The 17,440-nt window shown below is 45.5% G+C and overlaps 1 protein-coding gene across 4 annotated transcripts in view; it reads right to left on the bottom strand.

Moving 5' to 3' along the window:
* Window positions 1-17,440, bottom strand: part of SMTN (smoothelin) — a 781,408-nt gene that overhangs the window by 257,272 nt on the left and 506,696 nt on the right. For 3 of the 4 annotated variants that reach the window (XM_069619344.1, XM_069619345.1, XM_069619346.1), the window contains exon 10: window positions 13,366-14,262. The exons of the other annotated variant lie outside the window; for it this stretch is intronic. In XM_069619344.1, the coding sequence (XP_069475445.1) occupies window positions 13,366-14,262 (897 nt within the window). The remainder of the gene's footprint in view (window positions 1-13,365; window positions 14,263-17,440) is intronic. 4 annotated transcript variants of the gene reach the window in all.

Below are 17,440 nucleotides of genomic sequence, written 5' to 3' on the forward strand. Positions count from 1 at the left end.
GCCTGAGGTTCTCCTCCTAGGTTCCCCTCAGCACTTCCCTCCCTGCGCCTCCTCCAGCACTTGTCCACTCCTCTACTCCCCCCCCTTTCTATCCCCACCTCCTGCACTTCTTCTCAATGCGCTTCCACGTTTGAATACCACAAGGCCTAGTAGGACCACGACTGTATCTGTACTGTTTTATTTGCCATTGTTATCATTTCCCCTGTTCCCTTCTCATTTAGCCTTGTGGCGCTTTCAAACACGATTCTTTTGTATAAAGGGCCTTACAAATGCTCAATAAAATAAAAATAAAATAAATGCCAGGGTGTGATCCACTACTTTCATTTGTACTGTTAACAGTTCCACTACTTGTATTTGGGTACACTTCCACTACTGGGCGTGCCAGAGTGCCGAGCTTGGAACGGATGGCTTGCATGCATTTATATCTTTATGCATTAGCATCCAATGCACTTACATTGCATTTACTCATTTTTCAGAGAAATTATATAAAAAACGGTAAGAGGGGTATGGGAAAAAAGAAAAGGTGGCAGGTACAGTAGTTTTCCGGTCTTTTTTTAATTATGCAAATGCAGTAGATTTAAAGACATGGTACCCGTGGAATGATTATCTATGAGAACATAATATATATGGTTACTAGAGTCTAGGTTTTGAATCTTTGCTTTGCTCAGTAAGGCAAGTGCAACATTCTTACTATGACTCAAATATATATATGGGGAGTTCTCATTGGAAATTAACATTGTGCATTTTTTTAATAGACAAGTGCACCCCACATTGCGACTCCCACGCACAAATAAAGACAGCGACAGATACAGGCAGAGAGAGCGAGACATACAGGCAGGGGGAGTGAGAAAGAAAAGGGAAGAGAGCGCTAGACTAACACAGAGCATGCCAGCTACAGCTAGTTGCAGGGGTCGCAGGGGTGTCAAGTAGGCTGGTGCTAGTGGGGGGGGAGGGTGAAGGTAAATTGTGTGAAAGTCCATATACGACTTGTCTATTTTTGCTGCCAGCCCCCTCCCGGCCCTTGGCTGGGAAAACCAAAAGTCTACGCCCCTGGCTACTTAATATATGTAGCAGTATTGCTGGAGAACATCGAAGGTACCATGGCCATATTTAATCTCATACCACTGTCCATCCCCTAAGCTCTTCACTTAATCTATTCTTTGTGAAAATATGGCATCAATTACAGGAAGAAAGTGTCCATTCCCAACCGCAGGGCTTCCTGTATATGCAAATGAGAACGGACTGTTTTCTGGCGCGTGCATGAAGGTTGCTGGTCAAAGAAAGTGGAACAGAAACTAGACTACAGAGCAAAGAGGAAGCTAATGCCCTCCTGTGCGTACATCATTGGCCAACATGCATACATTTTGAAGACAAAGCGTTAGTAACGCTTTTGAATAGCAAATCTAAAATAACAAGTATCAGCAAAGCAAATGGGTCTGGCTTTGAAAATGTAGAGGGTACTTTTTTTGTCCTACGCTGGGTTTCTTAAAAGTGGCCACCTCTACATTCACAAAGCAGGCTGTATTCAGATGCTGTTTAGCAGGAGGCAGCGGTGGTCCTAGTAGCAAGAGAGGGAAGCTGTAGGGGCAGGTGAGGGCTACAAGATCATTGTTTGCGGCGCAAACATATACACAAGAGGGCCGAATAGATTAGAGTGGCTGAGCGATAGTCAGCAAAGATAAGTCACGAAAGAGGGCAGTGGGGAAAAGGAGACCGAGGTGGGCACTTAGGGTATGTGGAAGAAGAAATAAATGGCAAAGCCATCAGGGCAGAGTGAGAAGGAGATGTCAGCATGGTCTCAGGAGCCAGCATGACCTAAAGAGTAGTGAAGAAATCCCAAGGGGTTGCGAGAAGTGGTCTCAGGAGCCAGCATGACCTAAAGAGTAGTGAAGAAATCCCAAGGGGTTGCGAGAGGTGGTCTCAGGAGCCAGCGTGACCTAAAGAATAGTGAAGAAGTTCCAGGGGTTGCGCGAGGTGGTCCCAGGAGACAGTATGACCTAAAGAATAGTAAAGAAATTCCAGGGATTGAGAGAAGTGGTCTCAGGAGCCAGCATGACCTAAAGAGTAGTGAAGAAATTCCAGGGGTCGCGAGAAGTGGTCTCAGGAGCCAGCATGACCTAAAGAGTAGTGAAGAAATTCCAGGGGTTGCGAGAAGTGGTCCCAGGAGACAGTATGACCTAAAGAATAGTGAAGAAATTCCAGGGGTTGTGAGAAGTGGTCCAAGGAGACAGCATGACCTAAAGAATAGTGAAGAAATTCCAGGGGTTGCGAGAAGTGGTCTCAGGAGACAGTATGACCTAAAGAATAGTGAAGAAAGTCCAGGGGTTGCGAGAAGTGGTCTCAGGAGCCAGCATGACCTAAAGAGTAGTGAAGAAATTCCAGGGGTTGTGAGAAGTGGTCCCAGGAGACAGCATGACCTAAAGAATAGTGAAGAAATTCCAGGGGTTGCGAGAAGTGGTCTCAGGAGACAGTATGACCTAAAGAATAGTGAAGAAATTCCAGGTGTTGCGAGAAGTAGTCTCAGGAGCCAGCATGACCTAAAGAGTAGTGAAGAAATCCCAAGGGGTTGTGAGAGTTGGTCTCAGGAGCCAGCATGACCTAAAGAATAGTGAAGAACTTCCAGGGGTTGCGAGAAGTGGTCCCAGGAGACAATATAACCTAAAGAATAGTGAAGAAATTCCAGGGATTGCGAGAAGTGGTCTCAGGAGCCAGCATGACCTAAAGAGTAGTGAAGAAATTCCAGGGGTTGTGAGAAGTGGTCCCAGGAGACAGCATGACCTAAAGAATATTGAAGAAATTCCAGGGGTTGTGAGAAGTGGTCTCGGGAGACAGCATGACCTAAAGAATAGTGAAGAAAGTCCAGGGGTTGCGAGAAGTGGTCTCAGGAGACAGTATGACCTAAAGAGTAGTGAAGAAATTCCAGGGGTTGCGACAAGTGGTCTCAGGAGCCAGCATGACCTAAAGAATAGTGAAGAAATTCCAGGGGTTGCGAGAAGTGGCCTCAGGGACAGTATGACCTAAAGAATAGTGAAGAAATTCCAGGGGTTGCGAGAAGTGGTCTCAGGAGCCAGCATGACCTAAAGAGTAGTGAAGAAATTCCAGGAGTTGCGAGAAGTGGTCCCAGGAGACAGTATGACCTAAAGAATAGTGAAGAAATTCCAGGGGTTGCGAGAAGTGGTCTCAGGAGCCAGCATGACCTAAAGAGTAGTGAAGAAATTCCAGGGGTTGCGAGAAGTGGTCTCAGGAGCCAGCATGACCTAAAGAGTAGTGAAGAAATTCCAGGGGTTGCGAGAAGTGGTCCCAGGAGACAGCATGACCTAAAGAATATTGAAGAAATTCCAGGGGTTGCGAGAAGTGGTCTCAGGAGACAGTATGACCTAAAGAATAGTGAAGAAAGTCCAGGGGTTGCGAGAAGTGGTCTCAGGAGACAGTATGACCTAAAGAGTAGTGAAGAAATTCCAGGGGTTGCGACAAGTGGTCTCAGGAGCCAGCATGACCTAAAGAACAGTGAAGAAATTCCAGGAGTTGTGAGAAGTGGTCCCAGGAGACAGCATGACCTAAAGAATAGTGAAGAAATTCCAGGGGTTGCGAGAAGTGGTCTCAGGAGACAGTAAGACCTAAAGAATAGTGAAGAAATTCCAGGGGTTGCGAGAAGTGGTCTCAGGAGCCAGCATGACCTAAAGAGTAGTGAAGAAATTCCAGGAGTTGCGAGAAGTGGTCCCAGGAGACAGTATGACCTAAAGAATAGTTAAGAAATTCCAGGGATTGCGAGAAGTGGTCTCAGGAGCCAGTATGACCTAAAGAGTAGTGAAGAAATTCCAGGGGTTGTGAGAAGTGGTCCCAGGAGACAGCATGACCTAAAGAATAGTGAAGAAATTCCAGGGGTTGCGAGAAGTGGTCTCAGGAGACAGCATGACCTAAAGAATAGTGAAGAAATTCCAGGTGTTGTGAGAAGTGGTCCCAGGAGACAGCATGACCTAAAGAATAGTGAAGAAATTCCAGGGGTTGCGAGAAGTGGTCTCAGGAGCCAGTATGACCTAAAGAGTAGTGAAGAAATCCCAAGGGGTTGTGAGAGGTGGTCTCAGGAGCCAGCATGACCTAAAGAATAGTGAAGAAATTCCAGGGGTTGCGAGAGGTGGTCCCAGGAGACAGTACGACCTAAAGAATAGTGAAGAAATTCTAGGGGTTGCGAGAAGTGGTCCCAGGAGACCGTATGACCTAAAGAATAGTGAAGAAATTCCAGGGATTGCAAGAGGTGGTCTAAGGAGCCAGCATGACCTAAAGAGTAGTGAAGAAATTCCAGGGGTTGCGAGAAGTGGTCTCAGGAGCCAGCATGACCTAAAGAGTATTGAAGACATCCCAGATGGTTGCAAGAGGTGGTCTCAGGAGCCAGCATGACCTACAGAGTAGTGAAGAAATTCTAGGGAACGCAAGAGGTGGTCTCAGGGGGGTTGCAAGAGGAAGGACAAAATGAGGTGATAGCTGGATTTGGCACCAGAACAGAAAATGAGTCCTTGTAGGAAGCAAAAAGAAAAACGTAGCAGGACTTCTTACAGTGGAGGAGGCGATGGAGCCACATGGGTGCCTTAAGTTGTCGAATCTCAGGGGTGATCCAGGGCAGCAGACAAGAGAGCTCGAGTGTGTCTGCTAGTTAGCAATGTTCTGAGGGGGAGGCAAAAACGGTGTTGAAATCTAGGGCAGTGTGTTCAATGAAGGAGGCCTGAGGGCTAGGAGAAAGGGCCAGACCTCGGCTAGTTAGAAAGGCAGAGTCCGTTTTGACAGTTCAATGTGTTAAGATCGCAGCAAAAATGACTGTGGACACAAAATATCGCGGCAAAAAGGCCATGGTTTTGCAGCTGCAATCCACGTAATGGATGCGTGGGACACCCCCGCAATCTCCGGACCCATTATACCATTTAATGGTAGCAGGGACACCCCCCTCCCTTTAAATGGTGTACACCTTTAAAAGGTCAAACCACGGCCGTGATTTTGTGTACAGGTGACATTTTTGCTGCGATTTTATCACTGCATACCGTTTTGACTATGCACACTGTAAGAAGGCAAGCAGAGCAGGAGTAGGCCAGATGGTGATTTTGAGGTGCAGATGGGTGGGGTCAGATATTGGGTGGGGGGGTGGTTAAGGATTTAAGCAAGGATGCTATGACGAGGAGTTGTTTGAGTCTGTTGGTTTGTTGGGGATGGTGGCCAGTGAGTGGTCAGAAACAAAATGGATCATTCAAGACAATGTACAAAATGAAATTTTATATTAGTCGAAATCCCCCAAAAGGGAAATGTGGGTCATAGTGGTAGAAGTCGAGGGGGACAAGGAAGTCCGTGGAGAGTGTGCCAAAAGTTGAATGGTAGCCTGGTTAAAGGAGAGAGTGGAAGAGCAGGGTTCTGGTAATGGGCCAGATGTTCTAGTTCTGCTGATCACAGTAAGCCACAGGTCTGAAACCTTTGGCTCTCCAGATGTTTTGGGCTACAAATCCCACCAGCCCTTTCCAGTGGATCATGAGGGATCATGGGAGCTGTAGTCGAAAACACCTAGAGTGCTGCAGGTTGCAGACCCCTCTAGTAAATAAACTCACAAAATCTCAGTCGTCGAATAGAAGAAAGAGGCAAAGGTCCCTTGTTGAGGCCAGTGTGTGTGGCTTTATCATGAAGGGATTTATATAGTGGTAAAGGCCAGGGCAGTGTTTATGGTGGTGGTAGTGTGAAATAAAAATGGATTGGGCACTCTAGAGCAAAACAGCATGGACTCCCAAAGATGAGAGTTGGGAGGGTGCAGCGACCAGGAGGTAAAATGTGTGTAGGCACATGAGGTAGGTGTGGCGGGGAATGCAGGGGCAAATTAACCTTTAAGTAAATACATTCTCTGAAATTGCTCCCTGCAAGGATTCGTTCCCTATAATGTATTGCTACATGTAGCAGCTCAAACAAAGGGAAACCTGAAACATGGTCTACCATGTCCTACCAGACAAAGGAGCCCCTGTGAAGATGATTCTTTAGTTAAAAGGCAATGGACCAATGAAAGCCAATTTCTGCAGCACGGATCAGTTATTAATGAGTGGCTCCCCCCCCCCCAGGGAAACGGGATGCATTGATAATGACGCAAAACGTGAAACCCACACCTCCCCTCTCCACAACATTGGGTAAAAATGGTCTGACAAAAATGTGCCTGCCATGTTTGCTTTATTTGGGAATGGTTCTTTACATTCTGAGCACCATGGTATCTAAACAGGTTATTTTTGTTGATACGATGGTACTTCACCCCCTTTTTTCCACCCTGGGCCTGGAAGCTTTGTTAACAGGCATGGGCGCTAGCACTTACAAGAGGAGTCGCTTCCAATAGACATCTTCTCAAAGTGTTGGTGTTGGCTGGTGTAACATTGAAGAGTGATGGCTGTAGGTTTTCAAAACATTTCTAAACCACTGCTCGAAGCAGCCCTCTAAACCTTGTTCAACCTGCCATGCAGTTATGAAAGAGGAAAGATCAAATGCAAATCCAGTCCAGCCCAAACCTCAGTTCCCTTCTGCAAGAAACCACAAGCAACCAGCGATCAGTTTGGGCCTGGGGGCTGGTATGGGGCAAATACTTCTTTCCCCCAGTGAATAAAGCCTCTGAAAAGTCAGCTCGGCCTGTATTCCACTGATGTGTGGGTAGGTACAGATGGGTCTAGGGGGAAGGCATTGATGGTGTTCATATCCAGCAAGCAATTCATAGCAGCCCACATCCTTAGGCTCAGGTAGTCCATCCCATTTCCCCCACTCAAATCGGCATCAACCCACCATTAAGTTTGCAGAGTTGATGTTTTGCTTTCACGGGGCTAACATTATACTCAACCACTTTCAAAGGCGATGATGTCATTTTGAAGATACCATTCATGTCCATGTCTTGGTGTTCTCACTTAATCCTCGTAGTAGAATAAAAACACGTCAGAAGCCTAGCAGTACTGCAAACCCATGGACATAGAAGAAATTAAATGCATGTACTTTAGAGGAGAGGCTATATTCTGGTCTACTTTCTATGTTCGGCTATATTTTGGTACTGAAAAGCCATGGCCACAGAAGAGATCAGCAAGTGTACTTCAGAGGCGAGGCTATATGGTGCTGGACTGCCCCTGGGCAGGACAAAGACTGATATGTTTTCGATATTTCTCCTCTGTGAAAGATAGTGAGCTAATGACTCTGGGTAAGTCGCTCGTAACCAGGAATAATGTCCGGCAGAGGGACTCCCAGGACCCCCCCTTTGATTTTTGCACAAAATATAGCCTCTCCTCTGAAGTACACTTGCATATCTCCAAGTGTACTTCAGAGGAGAGGCTATATTTTGGTCTACTTTCTATATTCGGCTATATTTTGGTACTGAAAACACATGGACACAGCAGAAGAGATGAGCAAGTGTACTTTAGAGGAGAGGCTATATTTTGGTTTACTTTCCCTAGTTAACTCTGAAATAAAACTTGTTTTAACGCAACGTAATGTTTTACAAAGCGGCTGCCTGGATTACTAGTAACTCAAACGATATTAACGTCACTGAAATCTCGATTTAATGCATGTGCTCTACCAACTAGTTTGCCTATTTGTGACCTTCCAAGTCTCTGAAGGGGATTTCGACTTGACCATATTGGGGGAGGATGGATATTTGTTTCACCTAATGAATGCTGGTCAATGCATGTGGGTGCAATGGTGCGAAGAGGTGCGGGTGGAGCCGTGAAACACTGCACCAGTAATGGCTGCCAACATTCCAGAGTGTAGGACACATCCAAAGACAAAACACATGGGACTGCCTGAAATGGGGCAAACTTGGCAAGGGTACTATCAGGCTTAGACCGGTAATAGGTATTTGGAAAAAAAACTGTAATCATGATTTGTAGGACTATTCGATGAGTCAAGAAACAGTCCAAGAGGGACACAACAAAAGTGAGACAGTTTGTCCTGATGTAAGGACGGGCATTACCCCGACGTTCTCCACCGGCCCCAACATCCTACAGATTAGTGGCCAGACCAAGGCAATAGTCCTATCAGAGGAACAAACCAAAGAGGTAATCCAACGAATAGCCAATAGAGTGATTTCCTACAACGAGGCCCAGAGGGCTGTTATCACCCAAGACACCACCAAGAAACCCAACACTAGATTGTCAGGAACACAGCACAACCATGTCCGTCACCCTCAATGAGTCGGGGGAGCAGACTTCTCAAGGGAGTCAACTGCTCTTGACCACATTGCGTTCTCATTCTTAGAGATGCGTATGTAGAGAGGCTAAGAGTGTTTGCCAGAAATATGGCAAATATATCACAGACGTCCTAGAAGCACATCTATTGAAAGCCCAATTGGGGATTACCAACAAGAGAGAGGCCACCTTGGGAGCGGCAACTCATGCAATGTGAAATTTCCTTGAATGAAGCCTCACAAGGGTGGTCACGCCCATGAAACTCCTGAGCACATCTTCGGGGGGATTCCATGAAACGGTACATTAATGACTATCAAACTAGGTTTCCATTTCAGTAAAATCTGTCATCATTAATCAATGACATACATTTGTGCAAATACAACCATTGCAGGTACATTTGGAATAGACTTTATGTGGCTCCGAGGTGGCGTTTTAGCAGTGGGATTACTTTTGGCTCATGTGGAACCTAGCGAGGCTACATTGCTCAGACACATTGGTGGTGTTTAGCTACACGTATGAGCAGCCAAGCAATTAGGGATATATGAACTACTGCATGCAAAAAGCACATCGAAGGGGACCACCTGGGATGCCGGTGGGGCAAAGGGAGTGCATGGACGTGGCACTTCACTGCTGTGACCGCACCACATAGTAGGGGGCTACACTCAAAGTCTGCTGGCAACATAGGAGGAGCTTGCCTGGTCAAAGGATTGTTCTTTAGCAAAGTCAAAGGCAATGGCTTAGTGAATGCCAGTTTAAAGCTGGCGCGCAGTGGGGTGGAGGCATCACCATAAGCACATCCATTGGAAATCTGAATGAGCCATGGACCCTGGCTAGAAAGTGAAAATTAACTTTCTTGACAAAAAAAAGGTAGACCAACTGAGTCATGGCCCAATTACACACATGTTGTTAAATATCTGAACTGCTTATTAATCGTTAAGCAATAAACAACTAGCAGAAGGCCTCTACTGGTCAGTAACCCCCCCAGAAAACCAAGTTAAGACTGAGTGGTGACGTTTAATATGCAGGCCATTTTATAGTGGTACATCCTGAGTGCAAGGTGCTTGTAGCTAGTTACACCCTACTGTGTCATCAGGGGTGCTAATACTCTGGCCACTATGGCCATCATGACAGGTGGCAGACTTGCAAGCGTTCTTTGCTATCCTGCCTTCAAAGACTGCACAACACCGTCACAGGTTGGCCTATAAGAGGGTCTCAGTTCTATGTGCTGTGATGGTATCATGGAGAGACTAAATTTAAGGAAACCCTGTTTCGGCAGGACCTCTTCGAGCGCTCACAGTCTCCTAAATCCACCATCCACACCACCCACCCAAAAGGGGTGAGGTTTCTCCGCCACTCTTAAACTTGCCAAAAAGAAGCACCATGCAATGGTGTTGAAGAGAGTTGCAGATTATCATAAAATGTTACAAAAAAAGCAAGGTGCCTCAAAGTCTGACATGCCTCTGCTTGAAGGCTCAAAGGTTGGGGAAAAAGGTTCAGGCAGCAGCGGATATTTATTGCCAGCTTAGGAGTGTGAGTATTTGAGTGGTGGTGAGTATTTTCATATGCAAGGAATGTTCATAAGATGTGGTGATTTGATTAACAATGATATTAGAACAGAGATTTAATGTACATATTAACATGGATTACCAGATGGTCTAGTCATCTCAAATTGATCTGGGGCCAGATTGCAGAAACTTTGCACTGGGGCAGGGGCAAATTTGCACAGTATTAGCACTACAGCAAAGTTTGCCCCATTTTTAAAAACACTGGTACATACTAGAGCCATGGCAAGTGCAGTTTGACATGGCCTAAGAACCAGTGCAAAAATTGCCTGTCTGCAAAAAAATATAAATTTTCAATGCATTTTGCATGCGAGGGGAAAGTTTGCCCTAGTGCTAATACCAATCCGTATTAGAACTAGGGCAAACGTTGCCCTGGTGCAGAAATGTATCCTTTTTTCATGAGGGCAATGTTTCCCCTGGTGTTTATAACATGCCAAACTACACTTGTCTCTGTGCAATGGTTTTCTAATATGTCCCAGTGTTTTTAAAAATAGGTCAACCTTTGCCCTAATGCCAATACCGTGCAATTTTGCAATTGCACTAATGCAAAGTTTCTGTAATCTAACCACTGGTCTGTGGCCACAATGCTTCAAAGTCTATGTTTCAATGTATTTCAGCCTTAGGGTTCAATTCCCAGTGATCCGATATTGGATTCAAAGTCCCTTCCTTGGATTTAAGATACAGGATTCATAACCCCCTTCCCATGTATTGGGAAATCAGCCACTGCATCCAGCCAGAACACTGCACGATAAGTGCAGAGACGCATGTTCATTATCATTCCCTCGGGTCTCTTATAGCAAAGGATAAAGGTCAGCCCATTTTATTCTAGAATTGTCACACTCACACTATCCCCTCCACTTGAAGCTATCCTAGTACGGAACGGGATGGCGAGATTGTCATTGTCCGGTTTTTTCCATATATCAATTAGCACAAAGACAACCCTTGGCTGTGACACCTGTGTCAGCGAAGGGTGATATTACCCTGTGGTAATGACCTGTGACATTACCAGGTCACTTGAGTGCCCCTCATGATTGAACTCATTATGAATACCTGTTTAAGCCCCCACAACTCTCAGGAACTTCAGAAGACATCTCAAGGCCACCACACATCCATAACTCTATTTTACAGTTCTTGATTCCTTTTGCGGTCCAAACCCATACCACTCTACATGCATCCCAGCTATCACTATCACTCAATCTTAGGTTATCGTGCTCATTTTGTTGTGACCTATATCTGTCTAGTCCTCAGACTATCTTTCTTTTTGCCATTTCCCACTTACCTTTTCACAGTTTCCTTTTCACCACACAGACCCCCGTCTAGTTTACAGCCTGGTTGGGCTCACGGTCCCCCAATCAGGCAAGGTTTTGTCGCTTCAAGACCACTACAGCCCAGTCACTTGTATGTTGTATATACCTGTACCATGTTAAGAATCCTCCTTAGGCGGCATTCATGTAACCCAGAATTAAGCCTTCGTAAGTTATCTTAGCGCCTCGATGTCCGCGGGCTGCAGTGCGCTTTACAAATCTAAATAAATAATTAAATGTGCGCTTTATGAAAGCTTATTTAACATAACGCATGGACGGTTAGATTGCAAAATGTACAAACAGAGCAAGAGTTCTGCATTTCTGAATACAAAATACATGCGGAAACCAGCTGAACTTGGAAGATAAGGGAATGAAAACGTCAGTAAACAGTATAAAAGGCTCCATCATAACAGAAGGCTATGCTAACTGCTAGGACTGCACGTTTAGGCTCTGCAGCAGCTTCTCAACAGTAAAGCTACCGGGTAGGCCCTGCAGTGCACAGTGAAAGGTCTCCTTCTCAGCTGCTGATTTCTAGGTACAATAAAAGCCGTCCAATTCCACGCATACAGCCAATTGCCTGAAAGCCTAATGCAAAGGGTTTGTGCATTACACACCTATATTTTATTGTACCTAGAAAGCTGTACATACATGGACATGCAACACTCATTAGGAGACTACATTGTAGGTTTCTACTCCAGGTTGAAAATTCAATAAACACCACCGCATTTTCTAGGTGACTTTGGAAGCAAAACCAATGCAAGCACAACAGGAGTATTTTGCCATGATCCATGCCTAGGTGCATATAAATGCAGCATCGTGTACTCAATGCTGGCAGTGCAATGCATCGCCATATAAAGGTATCTTCCTTGAAGGCTCTGCAGACTAGATCCATCTCCAATGTGGACTATCCCTGCTACACACCCATAGATCGATTCTGCTCTGCGCTAAGTGCATTGCACGAGCCTAGGTATACATTGCGCAACCTGTGCTGCATTCCATAATCTGGCGCGTGATTAGGTAGCGCTCTACAGCGGCCTTGCATGCCGTGTGTGTGTGTGTGCATATATGGCAGTTTTATGAATTGCTGTTTGGTGCCAAATTGGCAGGACTAGATGTTTTAATCTAATTATGCCCAGAGCAGGATTCATCTGCAAGCCGGGCGGTCTACGCGAAGGCAAAGGTGGGGGGACTGGGATGGGGGCGGTGGGAAGAGGACAGTAGCTGGAAACCCCTTTGGGGTTGGAAACCATTTCTTTCAAATGGGGAGGGCTAGTCGAAAGCTGCCAAATTTGATTCTATTGGGAAAAAGCAACTGCGGGGGTGAAGAGAAGCAAGGCCAAGGGAGCACGAATGGGCAGAATGCAGAAGAAACTGTTGATCACAATACAGGGAAGATCATACGTTTGGGATTTCAGTGGCGTAGGAGTGGCGTGACGAGATGTCACCCTCTTGTGGAAGGGTGGCAGCGAGGGAAGCACTCTTTGGATTAAAGAGCATAGAAGGCGGCTAATGGGAGAGAAGCGGTTAGCAGAAGCGTGAAGGAGAACACACACAATGGAGAAGAGAGTTCAGAGTTACGAAGAAAGCTGCAGCCGAAAAGAGATGTTACAGACATTCAAGGAAAGTCCAGTTATTTTGGCTACTAGAGATTTAAAGGCACACGTGCACAAGTAGTAACAGACTGAAGATGCGCAGAGGCAAGAAGGAAAGGAATGCTGGAGTTACTATGGAGAAAATATGGAAGAGGTGTCACGGTTCAGCTGCTTCTGATAAGGAACTCACCACTTAAGACGCATGGTCAAAGTGGAACAAATGCAAATGGCTAGAGAGATGGAGTTAAAGAAAGAAGAGCTTATACAGAAGATGGGCTTAAATCACTAAATGTGAGCAAAGATGAAGCAGAAAAAAAGTTTCTAAGCTATCAGGGAAGAGAAGAATTGGGAGAAGGGGCTCCTGGTTGCAGAAGGGATAAGACAAGGAGAGCAAATGGTTCAGAGAAAGTATGAGATGAGAAACCTCAGGGTTTCGGGAGCTAACAGAGAGCACCCAAGAGAGGAGGGATGCCAGTCAGAGGGGTGAAAGCAAGCCCCCACAGAAGACAAGCGATGCCAGGGCTAGAGAGGGTGCAGTAAAGCAGCTGGAGACTTCACATATAGCACCATCGTAAGTGACCACATGCAATTGATAATGCAGTGCCCAGTTCCAAACCATCTCGCAAATCAGTGTAGGACTGGCAGTGACCCATTTCTGCTAGTATACTCTTGGGGTATGGGGGGGTGGGGCACAGCTCAAACACACTGGGAACCCCTTCAAGGGGTGACTAACCTGCTCTTTGGCTGCCGGGTGCTCCGATGATCCTGCTGCTGGCTGGCTGGTTTCTTCCATCCTTGATCTCTATGGTAAGGAGTGTTTTCATGTTGCTTTCTGGGTCAGGGTCAGAAGACACTGCTCCGCTCCCTGCTGGTACACCGTCACTGGTGCTCTGTAGGCGACCCTTGCCTTTCGCAGGAACAGGACTGTCTTGCGAGGTGCTGGAATATAAGGGCTTGGAGCGGAAACTGCTTAGTGGGGTAGGATGCTTACTGCTGGGATCCTCTGATTTTTTCAAACTTCTCTCATCGTTTTCAATGTGCCCACACTGTGATGTCACCGGGGAGCCCTCCGATTGGCTGCCTTTGCTCCTCCCAACCAGAATGTGCCCTTGAGAGTTTTGATGGGCGGAGCTCTCCGCACCTTCCTTTTTGGTGGAACTGCTCTTCCCGCCAGTGTCGGCGACAAATGCACCTTTGTGGGACCCTGTCCTATGCCTTTGGTCTTCTGTTGAGGTGGCTTTGAGGGCTGGCTTGCTTTGAGCAGCGCCGTCAGTTTCACTGTGAGGCTTCTGCTTCTCTTGACTGTCCTTCCTAGAAGCCAGATCCTGCCTATTCTGCTGCAGGTGGTCTAGCCCCTGTCGTCCAGGTGTCCATCCTCTGGTGTTGGAGAGCGCCGCCACCGGGGAGTCTCTGCTCCTGGGGGCAGGGCTGACTGCCTGGAGCAGCTGCTGTTGCTGCTGGAGGATGCGGTTGCCTTTGGTTCTGCTCTCCCCTCGCTGGCTTGCAGACCTGTTTCCAAATGAGGTGGGCTGCTCCGTGGACTCGGCTGTAAACCTCTGTGCAGAATCGCGCAAGGAATTGGCTCTCCGGAAGGGAGAGAGATCGACAGCATGATCCCTGGTATGTGAAACTAAACAGAGGGAGAGAGAGGGAGAAAGAGTTAAGACAGCTCTGAGAAAGTCCTCCTGTTTGCGTTGCGAGGTTTCCCCCACGTTGCACTTTGCCTGATCATTCAGATAAACTACTTAGCCTGGCACATGACTGCTTGTTATTCTTTCTTTATATAAACGTCTAAACTTGGAGTCAACATTGTGAATGTAGAGGGAGCCAAGCAGCTTCAGGCGACTACATTTTTTTTTCTTCTACTGAATGTAACAAATTCGTTTTCAAATGAAGAAATAACCCTGCAGGTTTGCACAGCATCCTGGTCAGATACGAAATACGGCAGAGGCTTCACGGACCTAGTTTTACATGATTCACCAAAGAATTCAGTCAAGTGGCGCTTCCAGGGTACCTGGATTTCAAAAACAAGCTCCAGCTCCCCACCACTCCCGATGGACTCGCCCACTCACTGCTCAATCCCACTCATTACGCAGATGGTCTTCCCTTTCCTTAATGCAGCCCTCAGTGACCCAGCAAATTCTCCGACACCCTGTCTAACATGGACTCTGGAACCCCAGGTACCACTCACACTTGGCTCCTTCACTCACCTTTCTTTACCGAGTGATGTAAGCAGATTTGCCCCACATTCCAAGTACCCAGCTCTGCAAGCATACCTTTTACCAAATGTCCAGGACCCTTACTTATGATACCTTATGGAGCACATACACTCCGCGTACATTCCTTACACTCAACACCCTGCCCAGGCTCCTCACAGACCTACGCTTCCATCCAACTCAGCCTACAGATCTCTTAATGCCCAACGACATCTCCTTACTAATTTACAGTGCTTCTTGCTTTTGACTCCTCGGTTCACCTTAAAAACTAATCTTCTAGCCCAGAAACGTGTGCCCAAACCCAACATTTGACCAGAAATCAACAGTGTCACTCCTCTCCCCCAAACCACGTCTCTCAAGTCCAGAATTGTCCTGCCACCATGACTACCCTCACTCACTAATGATATTTTTTATTTCTCGAGAGTGACAAAATAAATACCCTTCATTTACAAAACTGTTCTCACACCTTTTCTTTCAAAGTTGCCACCTTCTAGAATTTGTCAAAGCACCGTTTTGCCACACCAGATGGCAATTCTTTCTTACAAAGCCCACTTTGCCTTGGCACAATATTTCATACTTCCGAGGCTGATAAAATAAGTAGCATTCGTTTATCTGGTCATGATATCGATTAGAACTGCTATGTAACTAAGTGGAGTAAATTAGAGTTGTACTATTAGGATTATTAGTATGTAAAAATACCCTTGGCAATTAAGATGTTATTGTTCATTATTTATGTGAATTAACATGAAAACCATTTAAATGTCTAAATACTCAGGAAGTTTTTAAGAAACAATGAGTTGAAACAACAGTCTATTAATAATGTTGTTAATTAGCAATAATTATGTATATAGAGAAGTATTAGACTTAAAGTGTTTTATATGAATTATCCGTTTTTAGCTGTCTTATGTATTGTTGGTTCGGTTTTGTATTAGACAAATGTCTTTTAAAAAGTGTAGTATAGTCTATTGGATCTTCCTCTTTTTTATGATGTATCTTTACGTAAACTTTTTCTACTATTCAATTGTATTATGAAAATAATTTATTTTGTAAAGGTTTGTATAAACCAAAAACAATAAAGATAATAATAATAATATTTATGTGAATTATATATATTATGCACCTTACTTACATTACTATGGTTATTAAGACGATGAATATCAGTAATAATTTGGTAACTGTATTAATGGCAAAATCAGGCCTCAAAATGTGCACTCTCCGCTAGCTAACGGCTGGTGATAATGGAGTCATGGACAGTAAGAAATGGTACGCTTTGTGTAGTTTAGTTCAGTTTAGTTTATTCATTTGTATTGCGCACCAGACCCGAGGGTATGAGGGCGCGTGAGCAGCATGGTTATTCAAAGCTTGGTTACAGGTTGCTTATACATTACAGTGTTACAGTATGACAATGGAGGAAAAAAAAGAAAAGAAAAAAAAATGTACAGGTTTACAAAAAGGCAGATATTTTACTAATTTACAAATAAACATACTTTACTGGTATGCCGAGAACCGAGTAGGAGACTCACTTTTTATACCTATGTTGTAGCTTGCAACTTACATTTTTTACCCCATGCAAGATTATTAGTTCAAAAAGAAAATCAGTCTGCAAAAAAGCAATGCTAAAGCATTGTTACAAAACCATTATATTAAAAAAAGACAGTCACAAGGGGGCACTAAAGTAAGCAGATGATTTGGTAAGGTATGAATGTCATTGGCAGAAAGTGAGCAGGCGGTGGATATTGGCTTCGGAGGTGTGATCAAAGCTTGGAGGGTAGGTGTCATAATATTCGCCAGCATCGAAGGTCACGGCGCATATTTGTTTTGAGGGTCTGAATTTCAGAGGTGATCTGAGGCTGAGGATAGGGAAGGGAAGGTGTGAATGTGTGAGCAGGATAGTGTTGGGCAAATGGAGTCATAAGTGAAGAGTGAAAGTCAGAAAAGCCACAGTCAATGGAAGAGGCATGAACAGAGCGAGGTCCTCACATCAAGGAAAGTGCAAACAAGTCCTGCCCGAACCTCTTCTTAGTCATTGGGGAGATGAAGAGTAGAAGGTGGAGGGACAGAGTGGTTAAAGTGAACAATGGAGTGATGAGGGGTCAATGAGGTCAGAAGAGGAGTGTGAATTAGAGAGAACAACAAGCTCAAGAGTTCCTTCCAGGAGTGGGTAGGCTGGTCGTAGAGGGAGTGGTCAGAAAGGAGGGAGTGAAGTTCAAGGCAGGTGGCTGCAGCGTGGTTTGGGGGGTGACATTCCTCAAGCATGATAATTGGGATGTTGACAGGAAGAAATCTAAGGAGAAAGGCCAGATCAGGCAGGAGGCTAGGAGGACCAGGGGGTCAATAGAAAGCAAGAACAGTGAGAGGGGTAGGAGGGAGGAGTTGAACAGTATCATATTCAAAAGAAGAAGAGTTTGTCAGATGGGGTAAAGGGCCTTATTGATATGGAACCCCACACTGCTGCCCTGCCCAACAGGTCTGGGAGAGAGGGAGTAGGAAGCCGAGAGCAGTTTTTGTGTTGAGGTCCAGGCTTCTGTCATAGCAAGGAGTAAAAGTTGAGGGTGTGAAGAGTCAAAGTGGTCAGTGATGTAGGAGGACTTG

This window comes from Ambystoma mexicanum, chromosome 10 (assembly GCF_040938575.1).
Source record: "Ambystoma mexicanum isolate Mex_15411 chromosome 10, UKY_AmexF1_1, whole genome shotgun sequence".
In the NCBI taxonomy this organism is placed as follows: domain Eukaryota; kingdom Metazoa; phylum Chordata; class Amphibia; order Caudata; family Ambystomatidae; genus Ambystoma; species Ambystoma mexicanum.